The sequence below is a fragment of the Brachionichthys hirsutus genome, unplaced genomic scaffold, assembly GCF_040956055.1.
Source record: "Brachionichthys hirsutus isolate HB-005 unplaced genomic scaffold, CSIRO-AGI_Bhir_v1 contig_471, whole genome shotgun sequence".
Lineage (NCBI taxonomy): Eukaryota > Metazoa > Chordata > Actinopteri > Lophiiformes > Brachionichthyidae > Brachionichthys > Brachionichthys hirsutus.
The window spans coordinates 77224-91882 of NW_027180492.1; the positions used below are offsets into that span (position 1 = coordinate 77224).

Below are 14659 nucleotides of genomic sequence, written 5' to 3' on the forward strand. Positions count from 1 at the left end.
ACTTTTTAATGATGTTGTACATGTAGTATTGATCTTTTGATAGATGTAACATTTACTTACAGGTCAGATGTCATGGTCCAGGCTTGTCCCGTCCTCTGACCTGGCATGTCAACGTTCCCCCTGCCCTCCCTCCTGGTTGACTGACAAGCGAGGTGATCAATCACCAGCGGCCAATGCTCCACACCCGTCTTAACCTTCCCAATCAGCTTTGGCTTTTCAACTTCACCATGACTGAAAGTCATCACTGGATTATTGCACCTGTTTCTGGAAGTCATTTTCATGTTTGATGCTTTTTTTTGTATGTATGTAAAACATTACACAAGAAATTTCACTCCAATCAAAATTTATTGAAATGATAAATTGTTCCTCTAAGATCCTCTCAGTGGAGTTCAATGAAAGCAAAGTTGGAGCAAATACATTAAACAACTTCAGATATTTACAAGGATTCACATCTTAAACTGACTGAAGCAGACTAACAACTTAATTTAACACATGAATATTTAGTGGTTGTTGCTGAAATCCCAGGCTGGTGCAGGAGTCCTCAGAACCTGCAGCAGACTCCACATCCACTCATATTAGGGCAGCAGTTGCAGCAAAACTTGCAGCGAGCAGGGTTACGCTTCCGTCTGTTATACGGCATCTGTGTAAAAGACAAGGGACAGTATTTCATCTCCAGCATCATCAGTTTCCTCTGTTCATGGACTCTCCTTCAATGGACCTGAGACATTTGTCTCAGTCCATTCATTGAATTGGACATACCTTCCAGGAGTCGTCTGACATTTCTTGTGCAGCAACTGGATGGTCGTTGCTCATTGGCTCCTCCAGCTCCTGAACCTGTCGATGAATTGTTAACATTTATAGTCGGAGTCAGGATTTAACAGTTTGACAAGACCCTCAAAGCGAATGAAATGATTCTGGGTGAAGTTCTTACTTCAGAGACTGGAACAGCAGAGTTCTCCTGAATGCAAATACAGACCAGCATGACGGCCACAGCAACTGTAACACTGAACGTCCTCATGTTTGGAGGTTTGACTGCTTTAGTTCTGAGCTACTCGGACTCTTCTGGTGACTCCTGTCAGCTCCTTTGACTTCTTCTCCTCTCTGATGTGTGAATGTGACAAATGTGTTGGTATTTATACCGACTGGACTTCTGTTGCCTCATTGGGGGGGAAAAGCCTCTGCTGGGAATGAGAATGGGAAAGTAATCGATGATGCAAACTCGGTTTGTTTCCTCCTCAATTCAAAGTACAACCTTTTTATCTAATAGCTAAATGTTACATCAATCAAGAGAGCAACGCTCCATGAACAACACAAAAGTGATTCTGACGTATTTATATCTAATAGTTGTTAATAGTTCAGTGTTATACATACATACAGATTAATCACTCTGACTGTGATTTCATAATGATCTTAAATTTCAATAATTTCATTATATTAATATAAAGCTGTACAATATTGACATTTGTACATTTTGAGAATTTCTGACAGTGTAAAATAAATCCCAAAGAGAAGTATAAGTTAAAAAAGGCAGTGATTGTTACAGACTGGTGCGAGAGGACCCCAAGAAACAGAGGACGGAGACAGTACAAACGTGACTATAAGCTTTACTGGAATGTTCATCAGTCGAGTCACTATCCCGGAGCTGCGCACGGGTTACGGGGTGGCTGGAGCCCAACGAAAATATCTTGTTAAACAAAAAGACACAGCCAAAAGAACAAACCAAATAAGCAAGCTCAAAATACAAAACTCTAACAAAAGCAGATCCCAGGGATGAGGAGCGGCAGAAAGACGTTCTGTACGCAGGGACGCGATCCATGAAAAATAGTCCGACTAGGAACAGCGGGCGGAGCAGGGCTTATGAAGGCCGGTCGTAATCAGCCTCAGGTGCGTCTGGGCCGAGAGGCAGCAACCAGGTGTGAGTCGTAGGCCAATCAGCCAGTGCAGCCACATGACCCTCACAGTACCCCCCCCCCCTCAACGGACGCCACCCGGCGGCCGACCAGGCTTGTCCGGGAAGTCCCGATAAAAGTCAACCAACAGGTCGGGGTCCAGAATCAAGGACGGGGCAACCCACGAACGCTCCTCAGGCCCATACCCCTCCTAGTCCACGAGGTACTGGAAACCCCGACCCCGCCGGCAAACGTCCAGCAACCGCCGGACAGTATAAGCCGGATGGCCGTCGACAAGACGCGGTAGCGGAGGGGGGTCGGCCGGAGGGCACAGATCGCTGGAGGCAACCGGCTTCAGCAAGGAGACGTGGAAGACAGGATGCACCTTCAGCGCGGGCGGCAGCTTGAGGCGGACGGCGCTGGGGTTGATGATGCGCTCCACCTCGTAGGGGCCGATGTAGCGCGGGGCCAGCTTCCTGCTGACCGCCTGCAGCGGGAGATCCTTGGAGGAGAGCCAGACCTTCTGGCCCGGTTGGTACGGGGGAGCTGGAGCACGACGACGATCCGCCAACTGCCGATTCCGGGCCGCGGTGCGGGTCAGGGCCTCCCTGGTGTCCCGCCAGGCCTGGCGGGCCCGCTGCAAGTGGTCCTGGACAGAAGGAACTGCCACCTCACCCTCCTGGGCCGGGAACAGGGGTGGTTGGAACCCCAACGACGCCTCAAACGGCGACACCCCCGTAGCAGAGCTCACCAGCGAATTGTGAGCGTACTCCACCCAGGGCAGCTGGGCGGCCCAGGACGAAGGTCGTTGGTAACAGACGCAACGGAGAGCCGCCTCAAGGTCCTGGTTCGCCCTCTCCGTCTGGCCATTGGACTGGGGATGGTACCCTGACGTCAGGCTGACCGCAGCACCCAGCTCACGGCAGAACGCCTTCCAGACCTGGGAGATGAACTGGGGGCCCCGGTCCGACACAATGTCCAGGGGGATACCGTGGAGCCGGAATACATGCTGTGTGATGAGTTGTGCGGTTTCCAAGGCAGACGGGAGCTTCGGCAGAGGAACGAAGTGGACTGCCTTGGAGAACCGGTCCACAACAGTCAACACGACAGTGTTACCACCGGAAGGGGGAAGGCCGGTGACGAAATCCAGGGCTATGTGGGACCAGGGGCGTCCGGGTATGGGCAGCGGCCGGAGAAGTCCAGACGGCAACCGATGCGAAGCCTTGCTGCGGGCACAAACCGTGCATGCGGAGACGAAGGCCCGGGTGTCGGCGGCGATGGACGGCCACCAAAAGCTCCGGCGCAGCAGCGCCAGCGTGCGGTTGACTCCAGGATGGCAGGCTACCCTGGAGGCATGCCCCCACTGTAGCACCTCCGGACGAGCTGCTGGTGGGACGAACATCCGATCGGGGGGGCAATCGCCTGGCACCGGTCGATCACCCTGGGCCTCCTGGACGGTCCGCTCCACCTCCCAGCGAGCGGCGCCCACGACACAAGATGGGGGAACGATGGCTTCCACCACCCCCTCCTCCATCATGGGGGCGAATTGCCGGGAAAGCGCATCCGGCTTGGTGTTCCTGGAACCAGGGCGGTAAGTGAGCGTGTACTGGAACCGTCCCAGGAACAACACCCACCGAGCCTGGCGGGAGTTGTGGCGGCGCGCCGAGCGGAGGTAGGACAGGTTCTTGTGGTCCGTCCACACCACAAGAGGTTGTACTGCGCCTTCCAACCAATGCCTCCATTCTTGGAGCGCCAGAACCACAGCCAGCAGCTCCCGGTTGCCCACGTCATAGTTCCGTTCTGCAGGCGATAGGCGTCGGGAGAAAAACGCACAGGGATGCACCTTGGAATCCTTCGGGTTCCGTTGCGAGAGCACGGCCCCCACCCCAGTGTCGGAAGCATCCACCTCCACGATAAACTGAAGGGCCGGGTCAGGGTGAATAAGTACGGGGGCCGACGTGAACAGGGCCTTCAAACGGCTAAATGCGGCGGCGGCGGCAGTGGACCACTCAAACGGTGTCTTAGGGGATGTGAGCCGAGTCAAGGGGGAGGCGACCTTGCTGTAGTCCCTGATGAAACGGCGGTAGAAATTGGCGAAACCGAGGAACCGTTGCAACTGCTTGCGGGAATCAGGGACTGGCCACTCTGCCACAGCTCGGACCTTAGCCGGATCCGCCTTGATCTGTCCCTGTTCTACCACAAAACCCAAAAACCGTACGGAGGTGGTGTGGAACTCACACTTCTCGGCCTTGATAAACAGCTTGTTTTCTAGCAACCGTTGGATGACCAACTTCACCTGCTGGACGTGTTCGTCCAGGTTGCGGGAGAAGATCAGAATGTCGTCGAGGTACACAAAAACAAACCGATTTAGCATATCCCTCAGCACGTCGTTCACTAAGGCTTGAAAAACCGCCGGTGCGTTGGTGAGCCCGAACGGCATAACCAAATACTCGAAGTGACCGAGAGGTGTGTTAAACGCCGTCTTCCACTCGTCCCCCTCGCGGACACGGACGAGGTGGTAGGCATTTCGGAGGTCGAGCTTAGTGAAAATGGTGGCCTGACTAAGCGACCCGAACGCCGAGTCTATGAGAGGAAGGGGGTATTTGTTGCGCACGGTGATAGCGTTGAGGCCACGGTAATCGATACAGGGGCGCAAGCTCTTGTCCTTTTTCTCGACAAAGAAAAACCCCGCCCCGACCGGAGAGGAGGACGGACGGATGATGCCTGCCCCCACGGAGTCGGTTATGTACGTCTCCATGGCCTCCCTCTCTGGCTTGGAGATATTAAACAGCCTCTGCGAAGGGAGAGGTGAGCCAGGGAGCAGATCGATAGCACAATCATAGGGTCGGTGAGGCGGTAGTTCCAGAGCGCGGGTCTTGCTAAAAGCCTCACGGAGGACATGATACACCGTCGGAACATTGGATAAGTCGGCCGGTGGCGGAGTGGACGGAGGGGTGTGACCGGAGTGAGGGATAGCTGACCGGAGACAGTTAGAGTGGCAATAAACGCTCCAATTGGCTACCGACCCGGTGGACCAGTCTATGTGGGGATTGTGCATCTGTAACCAGGGGAGTCCGAGCACCAACGGAGCAGAGGGTGACGAGAAAACATAAAAAGAAAGGACCTCAGCGTGGTTTCCTGACAACTGGAGGGTGACAGGGGCCGTGCGGTGTGTGACCTTGGATAGGCGCTTCCCATCCAACGCCAAGACGTCCATGGAACTAGCAAGCGTCACCAGCGGGATGCCGGCTTGGGTACAGAGTTCAGAGTCCACAAAGTTATCGTCTGATCCGCTGTCGATCAGAACGTGCACCGGAACAGAATCTTGCAGAAAACGGATCGTACCTCGAATTGTAACCCCGCTGACTGTGCGGAGGGAGGACGCTGCCCGGTTCAGAAGGGCCCGTCCCCCGGCTGGCGGAGTGGCGCTTCTGGGCCGTATGGGGCAGGAGGCGAGGTAGTGACCCTGTTCACCACAGTAGAGGCACAGGTGCTGCTGAAGGCGACGCTGACGCTCCACCCTGGAGAGGCTGGTTCTCCCCAGCTGCATTGGCTCCTCACCAGAACCGGGAGAAGGGGTGGCAGCAGCCGGTTCCGGGGGGACGAAGGCACCCAAGTCGGGCCTCCGTAATGGCCGGGGGCCCATGGATCCACGGACTCCCCGGGTCTCAGCGCGCTCACGGCGTCTCTCTGAGGCGGTCGTCCAGACGGATAGCGAGCGCCACCAGTTCCTCCAGTGACCTGGCCTCGTCCCGTGCCGCCAACTCGTCTCTGACATCGTCGTTTAGGCACCTTAAAAAAACTGACTGGAGTGCAGTCTGTCCCCACCCGCTCTCTGCCGCTGTGATACGGAAGTCTACCGAAAAATGGGCGACGGTGGCGGAGCCCTGTCGAAGGGAAAGGAGGCGGCTGCCGGCTTCCCTGCTGCAGACGCGGTGGTCGAATACCTTCCGCATCTCGGCCACGAATAGCGGGTACGAGTCCAGGAAGGCCGCCCCGCTGGAATGGGCGGCGAGCGCCCAGGCGGCGGCCCGGTCAGAGAAGAGACTTATCAGGAAGGCGATCTTGGCGCTCTGGGTGCTGTATGTTGCCGGCTGGTGATCAAAAATCAAGGAACACTGCAGCAGGAACTGCGCGCACCTCCCCGGTTCCCCGGCGTATCTCTCCGGCGTGGGGATATGCGGCTCGCGGGAGAAGGTGGGTGGAGGGATCCCCGCTGCGGCCCCGGCAATGCGTTCAACTCGGCCGTCCATTTGCGCCACGGTAGAGCTGAGCTGGTCCAGAGCGTCAGCGAGACCCCTGAGGGAGGCATCGTGCTGCCGGACTAGGAGGCCCTGGCTAGAAAGGGCTTGACGTACCCGTTCCGTCTCTGCGGGGTCCATGTTACTGTGGTCAGACTATTACTGTTACGGACTGGTGCGAGAGGACCCCAAGAAACAGAGGACGGAGACAGTACAAACGTGACTATAAGCTTTACTGGAATGTTCATCAGTCGAGTCACTATCCCGGAGCTGCGCACGGGTTACGGGGTGGCTGGAGCCCAACGAAAATATCTTGCTAAACAAAAAGACACAGCCAAAAGAACAAACCAAATAAGCAAGCTCAAAATACAAAACTCTAACAAAAGCAGATCCCAGGGATGAGGAGCGGCAGAAAGACGTTCTGTACGCAGGGACGCGATCCATGAAAAATAGTCCGACTAGGAACGGCGGGCGGAGCAGGGCTTATGAAGGCCGGTCGTAATCAGCCTCAGGTGTGTCTGGGCCGAGAGGCAGCAACCAGGTGTGAGTCGTAGGCCAATCAGCCAGTGCAGCCACATGACCCTCACAGTGATTCCAGTTAACTCTGATAACATCAGGGACATTTTTAATTTTCAGAACATACAGTCTTAAATAAATATCCCTCAAAAAAGACTGGAACCCTTACGTCATCTTCGTAACAAACATGAGCATCAACAACTGCACATATGATGAAACAAACACCTGATTGGCCATTGTGCTAAACGGGCAACCGACTTTGTCACTCTTGTTTAAATTTACATTTGTAATATTTCTGAGACTCCAACTTGAAAGTTTTCATTGCATTAGATCAGGTGGTAAATTGCAGTTACTTGTTGTCACGTAATGCATAAGTGAACATGGAACAAATACACAGCTTGAGTCGACTGTGTATTGTTTGCAGCACGGTGGCGCAGTGGTAAGTGCTGTTGCCTCACAGCTACGGGCTTTCTGGGACATCGTTGCATGTTTTCCCCGTGTCTGCGTGTGTTCTCTCCGGCCTCTTCCCTGCACCAAAAACATGCAAAGTAGGTGAATTGGTTGCACTAAATTGCCCATAGGTGTGTGTGTGTGTGTGTGTGTGTGAATGATTGTCTGTCTGTGTGTGACCCTGCGATGAACCGGCGGCTTGTCCAGGGTGTGCCCGGCCTCTCAACCGTTCACGGCTGGGATAGGCTCAGGCACGACCCGCGACCCAGGAACGGACTAAGAGGTTCAGAGGATAAATAAATGAATGAATGAATGTCATAGTGAATTATAACAGATTCATGCATTTGGATGCTGTATAATATTAAACTATTAACAACTGTTAAATGTCAAGACATCAGCATCACTGTTGCGTGGCATGTTTAATACTGATCTATTGAACGATGTAACATTTTACTCGAGATCAGAAACACAACTTCCAATTTATTCCACAACAAGAGCTTTTTGAATGATTACATCATTTCCTGTAGATAAATTGATTGTTTGATATTTGCAGCAGACAAACCGACTTTCCATCATCGAGGACTTTCCCATTCTCATTCCCAGCAGAGGCTTTTCCCCCCAATGAGGCAACAGAAGTCCAGTCGGTATAAATACCAACACATTTGTCATATTCACCCATCAGACAGGAGAAGAAGTCAAAGGAGCTGACAGGAGTCACCAGAAGAGTCCGAGGAGCTCAGAACTAAAGCAGTCAAACCTCCAAACATGAGTTCGTTCAGTGTTACAGTTGCTGTGGCCGTCATGCTGGTCTGTATTTGCATTCAGGAGAACTCTGCTGTTCCAGTCTCTGAAGTAAGAACTTCACTCAGAATCATTTCATTCGCTTTGAGGGTCTTGTCAAACTGTTAAATCCTGACTCCGACTATAAATGTTAACAATTCATTGACAGGTTCAGGAGCTGGAGGAGCCAATGAGCAACGACCATCCGGTTGCTGCACAAGAAATGTCAGACGACTCCTGGAAGGTATGTCCAATTTGATGAATGGACTGAGACAAATGTCTCAGGTCCATTGAAGGAGAGTCCATGAACAGAGGATAGTGATGATGCTGGAGATGAAATTCTGTCCCTTGTCTTTTACACAGATGCCGTATAACAGACGGAAGCGTAACCCTGCTGCCTGCAGGTTTTGCTGCAACTGCTGCCCTAATATGAGTGGATGTGGAGTCTGCTGCAGGTTCTGAGGACTCCTGAACCAGCCTGGGATTTCAGCAACAACCACTAAATATTCATGTGTTAAATTAAACTTCTGTTCTGCTTTATTCACTATTTGATCTGAACCCTTGTAAATATGTCAAGTAATGGATTGTGGTCAAACAGTACTTCAAGTGAGTTCCGCTGTTTGAATATTCACAGAAACAACTTATCAGTTCAATAAACTTTAATTCTGCTGAAATTCAATGTCTTGGGCTCTTTTATATTATTTTGATCTTGCAATAAAAACAGTCTCATTTTCATTGACATGCATCAACAATCTTGTGGAACCGGATCTGTCTACGCAAGTTCAACATAAGGTCAACGAAAGGTCAACGCCGTGAATCATTCTGACTATATACTCTTACAGTGATTTCCAATATACTGAATATATCGGTCTTTTTTTATTTTTGCTTGCTTGATTTTACTCATAGTGTTGAGTAAACAACATGAAGTCAAATGTCCTGGATGAGATCCTGTAGGACAGAAGTTGTGCAATCTCAGAGACTCGTACTCTGGTTGGGCAAGAATCCATTGATTATTTGAGGGACAGCGTCCTCAGCAGGATACACTAGTGAGCATTTCAGAGTGCCGAACATGATGAGCAGGACTTTCAGAGCCTGTACTGGAGTCAAGAATGAAGAGAGATTTACAATATTATGTGGAACAGTTGATATATAACCAATTATTATATTCTATCGATCCATTTTCCTGCAGATAAGACGATTGCGATCTCCTCGTCTACGCAGTAATATCTGCCTTGCGGGTCACAAAACTGCTGGAGCCTATCCCAAGCGACTCCGTGCGAAAGGTGGGTCGTGGGGGTACACCCCGGAAAAGGAAATAAATACAAATCAGAGTTTTAACAGTTGAATTTAAAAGCATCAATCATACGTGGCAGTTCAGTTCAGTTTAGTTGTTGAGAAGATCGGTGAAAGGTAAGGCTGATAATTTTCTGCATTTCTCATCTGGTAGACAAATTCCAAAAAGAAAATTAAAGCTACGATAAAATCATTAAAGTATTGTCTGTATCACCATAGATATGACGATAATATATGTCGCTATATGTGGCCGTATCTGTCTTACAGTTTTGTGCCGGAAGGTCCCAATGAATGAAATTGTAAAAGTAGTACTTTCTGTTACAATAAGAACAAAAAGTTATTTTTTTAATCAATGACTAGCCAGATATTTATTCCATCAGGCAGTCCCTGATTCAAAAGCGTTTTGATATTCCGTAGATTTCACATGAATTAGGGTTTTTCCATTATTTGACAAGATTGTTGGAAGACCGACTTTCCCGGATATTATAAATGGCCTTGACTTGACTCAGAGTTCATTGCAAACACTGATCACTTTCATTTCTACTTGGTCTTTAGATTGGTTTTAAACTGTCAGAAACGTTAATCATGTTTGAGTGAAAAGGTAGAAAATCATATAGATTTAGACTGATGTGATGCACATTGTTGAAAATTCTTATTATTTTGACCTCAGTTTTGTCAGAGTATTCGATCCGGATGATGTAGAATATTGAACTGTCAACAACTTATAACAGGTTCTAAGACATAAAGAACACTTTTTAATGATGTTGTACATGTAGTATTGATCTTTTGATAGATGTAACATTTACTTACAGGTCAGATGTCATGGTCCAGGCTTGTCCCGTCCTCTGACCTGGCATGTCAACATTCCCTCTGCCCTCCCTCCTGGTTGATTGACAGGCGAGGTGATCAATCACCAGCGGCCAATGCTCCACACCCATCTTAACCTTCCCAATCAGCTTTGGCTTTTAAACTTCACCATGACTGAAAGTTATCACTGGATTATTGCACCTGTTTCTGGAAGTCATTTTCATGTTTGATGCTTTTTTTTGTATGTATGTAAAACATTACACAAGAAATTTCACTCCAATCAAAATTTATTGAAATGATAAATTGCTCCTCTAAGATCCTCTCAGTGGAGTTCAATGAAAGCAGAGTTGGAGCAAATACATTAAACAACTTCAGATATTTATAAGGATTCACATCTTAAACTGACTGAAGCAGACTAACAACTTAATTTAACACATTTATATTTAGTGGTTGTTGCTGAAATCCCAGGCTGGTGCAGGAGTCCTCAGAACCTGCAGCAGACTCCACATCCACTCATATTAGGGCAGCAGTTGCAGCAAAACCTGCAGGCAGCAGGGTTACGCTTCCGTCTGTTATACGGCATCTGTGTAAAAGACAAGGGACAGTATTTCATCTCCAGCATCATCAGTTTCCTCTGTTCATGGACTCTCCTTCAATGGACCTGAGACATTTGTCTCAGTCCATTCATTGAATTGGACATACCTTCCAGGAGTCGTCTGACATTTCTTGTGCAGCAACTGGCTGGTCGTTGCTCATTGGCTCCTCCAGCTCCTGAACCTGTCAATGAATTGTTAACATTTATAGTCGGAGTCCGGATTTAACAGTTTGACAAGACCCTCAAAGCGAATGAAATGATTTGAGTGAAGTTCTTACTTCAGAGACTGGAACAGCAGAGTTCTCCTGAATGCAAATACAGACCAGCATGACGGCCACAGCAACTGTAACACTGAACGTCCTCATGTTTGGAGGTTTGACTGCTTTAGTTCTGAGCTCCTTGGACTCTTCTGGTGACTCCTGTCAGCTCCTTTGACTTCTTCTCCTCTCTGATGGGTGAATGTGACAAATGTGTTGGTATTTATACCGACTGGACTTCTGTTGCCTCATTGGGGGGAAAAGCCTCTGCTGGGAATGAGAATGGGAAAGTCATCAATGATGCAAACTCGGTTTGTTTCCTCCTCAATTCAAAGTACAACCTTTTTATCTAATAGCTAAATGTTGCATCAATCAAGAGAGCAATGCTCCATGAACAACACAAGTGATTCTGATGTATTTATATCTAATAGTTGTTAATAGTTCAGTGTTATACATACATACAGATTAATCACTCTGACTGTGATTTCATAATGATCTTAAATTTCAATAATTTCATTATATTAATATAAAGCTGTACAATATTGACATTTGTACATTTTGAGAATTTCTGACAGTGTAAAATAAATCCCAAAGAGAAGTATAAGTTAAAAAAGGCAGTGATTCCAGTTAACTCTGATAACATCAGGGACATTTTTAATTTTCAGAACATACAGTCTTAAATAAATATCCCTCAAAAAAGACTAGAACCCTTACATCATCTTCGTAACAAACATGAGCATCAACAACTGCACATATGATGAAATAAACACCTGATTGGCCATTGTGCTCAACGGGCAACCGACTTTGTCACTCTTGTTTAAATTTACATTTGTAATATTTCTGAGACTCCAACTTGAAAGTTTTCATTGCATTAGATCAGGTGGTAAATTGCAGTTACTTGTTGTCACGTAATGCATAAGTGAACATGGAACAAATACACAGCTTGAGTCGACTGTATTGTTTGCAGCACGGTGGCGCAGTGGTAAGTGCTGTTGCCTCACAGCTACGGGCTTTCTGGGACATCGTTGCATGTTTTCCTCGTGTCTGCGTGTGTTCTCTCCAGCCTCTTCCCTGCACCAAAAACATGCAAAGTAGATGAATTGGTTGCACTAAATTGCCCATAGGTGTGTGTGTGTGTGTGTGTGTGTGTGTGTGTGAATGATTGTCTGTCTGTGTGTGACCCTGCGATGAACCGGCGGCTTGTCCAGGGTGTGCCCCGCCTCTCAACCGTTCACGGCTGGGATAGGCTCAGGCACGACCCGCGACCCAGGAACGGACTAAGAGGTTCAGAGGATAAATAAATGAATGAATGAATGTCATAGTGAATTATAACAGATTCATGCATTTGGATGCTGTATAATATTAAACTATTAACAACTGTTAAATGTCAAGACATCAGCATCACTGTTGCGTGGCATGTTTAATACTGATCTATTGAACGATGTAACATTTTACTCGAGATCAGAAACACAACTTCCAATTTATTCCACAACAAGAGCTTTTTGAATGATTACATCATTTCCTGTAGATAAATTAATTGTTTGATATTTGCAGCAGACAAACCGACTTTCCATCATCGAGGACTTTCCCATTCTCATTCCCAGCAGAGGCTTTTCCCCCCAATGAGGCAACAGAAGTCCAGTCGGTATAAATACCAACACATTTGTCATATTCACCCATCAGACAGGAGAAGAAGTCAAAGGAGCTGACAGGAGTCACCAGAAGAGTCCGAGGAGCTCAGAACTAAAGCAGTCAAACCTCCAAACATGAGGACGTTCAGTGTTACAGTTGCTGTGGCCGTCATGCTGGTCTGTATTTGCATTCAGGAGAACTCTGCTGTTCCAGTCTCTGAAGTAAGAACTTCACTCAGAATCATTTCATTCGCTTTGAGGGTCTTGTCAAACTGTTAAATCCTGACTCCGACTATAAATGTTAACAATTCATTGACAGGTTCAGGAGCTGGAGGAGCCAATGAGCAACGACCATCCAGTTGCTGCACAAGAAATGTCAGACGACTCCTGGAAGGTATGTCCAATTCGATGAATGGACTGAGACAAATGTCTCAGGTCCATTGAAGGAGAGTCCATGAACAGAGGATAGTGATGATGCTGGAGATGAAATACTGTCCCTTGTCTTTTACACAGATGCCGTATAACAGACGGAAGCGTAACCCTGCTGCCTGCAGGTTTTGCTGCAACTGCTGCCCTAATATGAGTGGATGTGGAGTCTGCTGCAGGTTCTGAGGACTCCTGAACCAGCCTGGGATTTCAGCAACAACCACTAAATATTCATGTGTTAAATTAAACTTCTGTTCTGCTTTATTCACTATTTGATCTGAACCCTTGTAAATATGTCAAGTAATGGATTGTGGTCAAACAGTACTTCAAGTGAGTTCCGCTGTTTGAATATTCACAGAAACAACTTATCAGTTCAATAAACTTTAATTCTGCTGAAATTCAATGTCTTGGGCTCTTTTATATTATTTTGATCTTGCAATAAAAACAGTCTCATTTTCATTGACATGCATCAACAATCTTGTGGAACCGGATCTGTCTACGCAAGTTCAACATAAGGTCAACGAAAGGTCAACGCCGTGAATCATTCTGACTATATACTCTTACAGTGATTTCCAATATACTGAATATATCGGTCTTTTTTTATTTTTGCTTGCTTGATTTTACTCATAGTGTTGAGTAAACAACATGAAGTCAAATGTCCTGGATGAGATCCTGTAGGACAGAAGTTGTGCAATCTCAGAGACTCGTACTCTGGTTGGGCAAGAATCCATTGATTATTTGAGGGACAGCGTCCTCAGCAGGATACACTAGTGAGCATTTCAGAGTGCCGAACATGATGAGCAGGACTTTCAGAGCCTGTACTGGAGTCAAGAATGAAGAGAGATTTACAATATTATGTGGAACAGTTGATATATAACCAATTATTATATTCTATCGATCCATTTTCCTGCAGATAAGACGATTGCGATCTCCTCGTCTACGCAGTAATATCTGCCTTGCGGGTCACAAAACTGCTGGAGCCTATCCCAAGCGACTCCGTGCGAAAGGTGGGTCGTGGGGGTACACCCCGGAAAAGGAAATAAATACAAATCAGAGTTTTAACAGTTGAATTTAAAAGCATCAATCATACGTGGCAGTTCAGTTCAGTTTAGTTGTTGAGAAGATCGGTGAAAGGTAAGGCTGATAATTTTCTGCATTTCTCATCTGGTAGACAAATTCCAAAAAGAAAATTAAAGCTACGATAAAATCATTAAAGTATTGTCTGTATCACCATAGATATGACGATAATATATGTCGCTATATGTGGCCGTATCTGTCTTACAGTTTTGTGCCGGAAGGTCCCAATGAATGAAATTGTAAAAGTAGTACTTTCTGTTACAATAAGAACAAAAAGTTATTTTTTTAATCAATGACTAGCCAGATATTTATTCCATCAGGCAGTCCCTGATTCAAAAGCGTTTTGATATTCCGTAGATTTCACATGAATTAGGGTTTTTCCATTATTTGACAAGATTGTTGGAAGACCGACTTTCCCGGATATTATAAATGGCCTTGACTTGACTCAGAGTTCATTGCAAACACTGATCACTTTCATTTCTACTTGGTCTTTAGATTGGTTTTAAACTGTCAGAAACGTTAATCATGTTTGAGTGAAAAGGTAGAAAATCATATAGATTTAGACTGATGTGATGCACATTGTTGAAAATTCTTATTATTTTGACCTCAGTTTTGTCAGAGTATTCGATCCGGATGATGTAGAATATTGAACTGTCAACAACTTATAACAGGTTCTAAGACATAAAGAACACTTTTT

The 14659-nt window shown here is 47.2% G+C and overlaps 4 protein-coding genes across 4 annotated transcripts; 2 read left to right on the forward strand and 2 right to left on the reverse strand.

Annotated features, from left to right (window-relative positions):
- Window positions 1-509: 509 nt before the first annotated feature.
- On the reverse strand, window positions 510-1041 carry LOC137915563 (hepcidin-like). The gene is made up of 3 exons (XM_068758764.1): window positions 932-1041; window positions 760-834; window positions 510-640 (listed from the first exon to the last, which is right to left on the reverse strand). The coding sequence occupies exons 1-3, from the start codon at window positions 1016-1018 to the stop codon at window positions 542-544; spliced, it is 261 nt and encodes an 86-aa protein (XP_068614865.1). The 5' UTR covers window positions 1019-1041; the 3' UTR covers window positions 510-541.
- A 6820-nt stretch (window positions 1042-7861) lies between these two features.
- LOC137915564 (hepcidin-like) lies at window positions 7862-8338 on the forward strand. The gene is made up of 3 exons (XM_068758765.1): window positions 7862-7948; window positions 8046-8120; window positions 8240-8338. The coding sequence occupies exons 1-3, from the start codon at window positions 7862-7864 to the stop codon at window positions 8336-8338; spliced, it is 261 nt and encodes an 86-aa protein (XP_068614866.1).
- A 2122-nt stretch (window positions 8339-10460) lies between these two features.
- On the reverse strand, window positions 10461-10936 carry LOC137915556 (hepcidin-like). Its single transcript, XM_068758757.1, has 3 exons — window positions 10850-10936; window positions 10679-10753; window positions 10461-10559 (listed from the first exon to the last, which is right to left on the reverse strand). The coding sequence occupies exons 1-3, from the start codon at window positions 10934-10936 to the stop codon at window positions 10461-10463; spliced, it is 261 nt and encodes an 86-aa protein (XP_068614858.1).
- A 1628-nt stretch (window positions 10937-12564) lies between these two features.
- On the forward strand, window positions 12565-13071 carry LOC137915558 (hepcidin-like). The gene is made up of 3 exons (XM_068758758.1): window positions 12565-12681; window positions 12779-12853; window positions 12973-13071. Exons 1-3 carry the CDS (start codon window positions 12595-12597, stop codon window positions 13069-13071), a joined length of 261 nt encoding a protein of 86 aa, XP_068614859.1. The 5' UTR covers window positions 12565-12594.
- Window positions 13072-14659: the final 1588 nt, after the last annotated feature.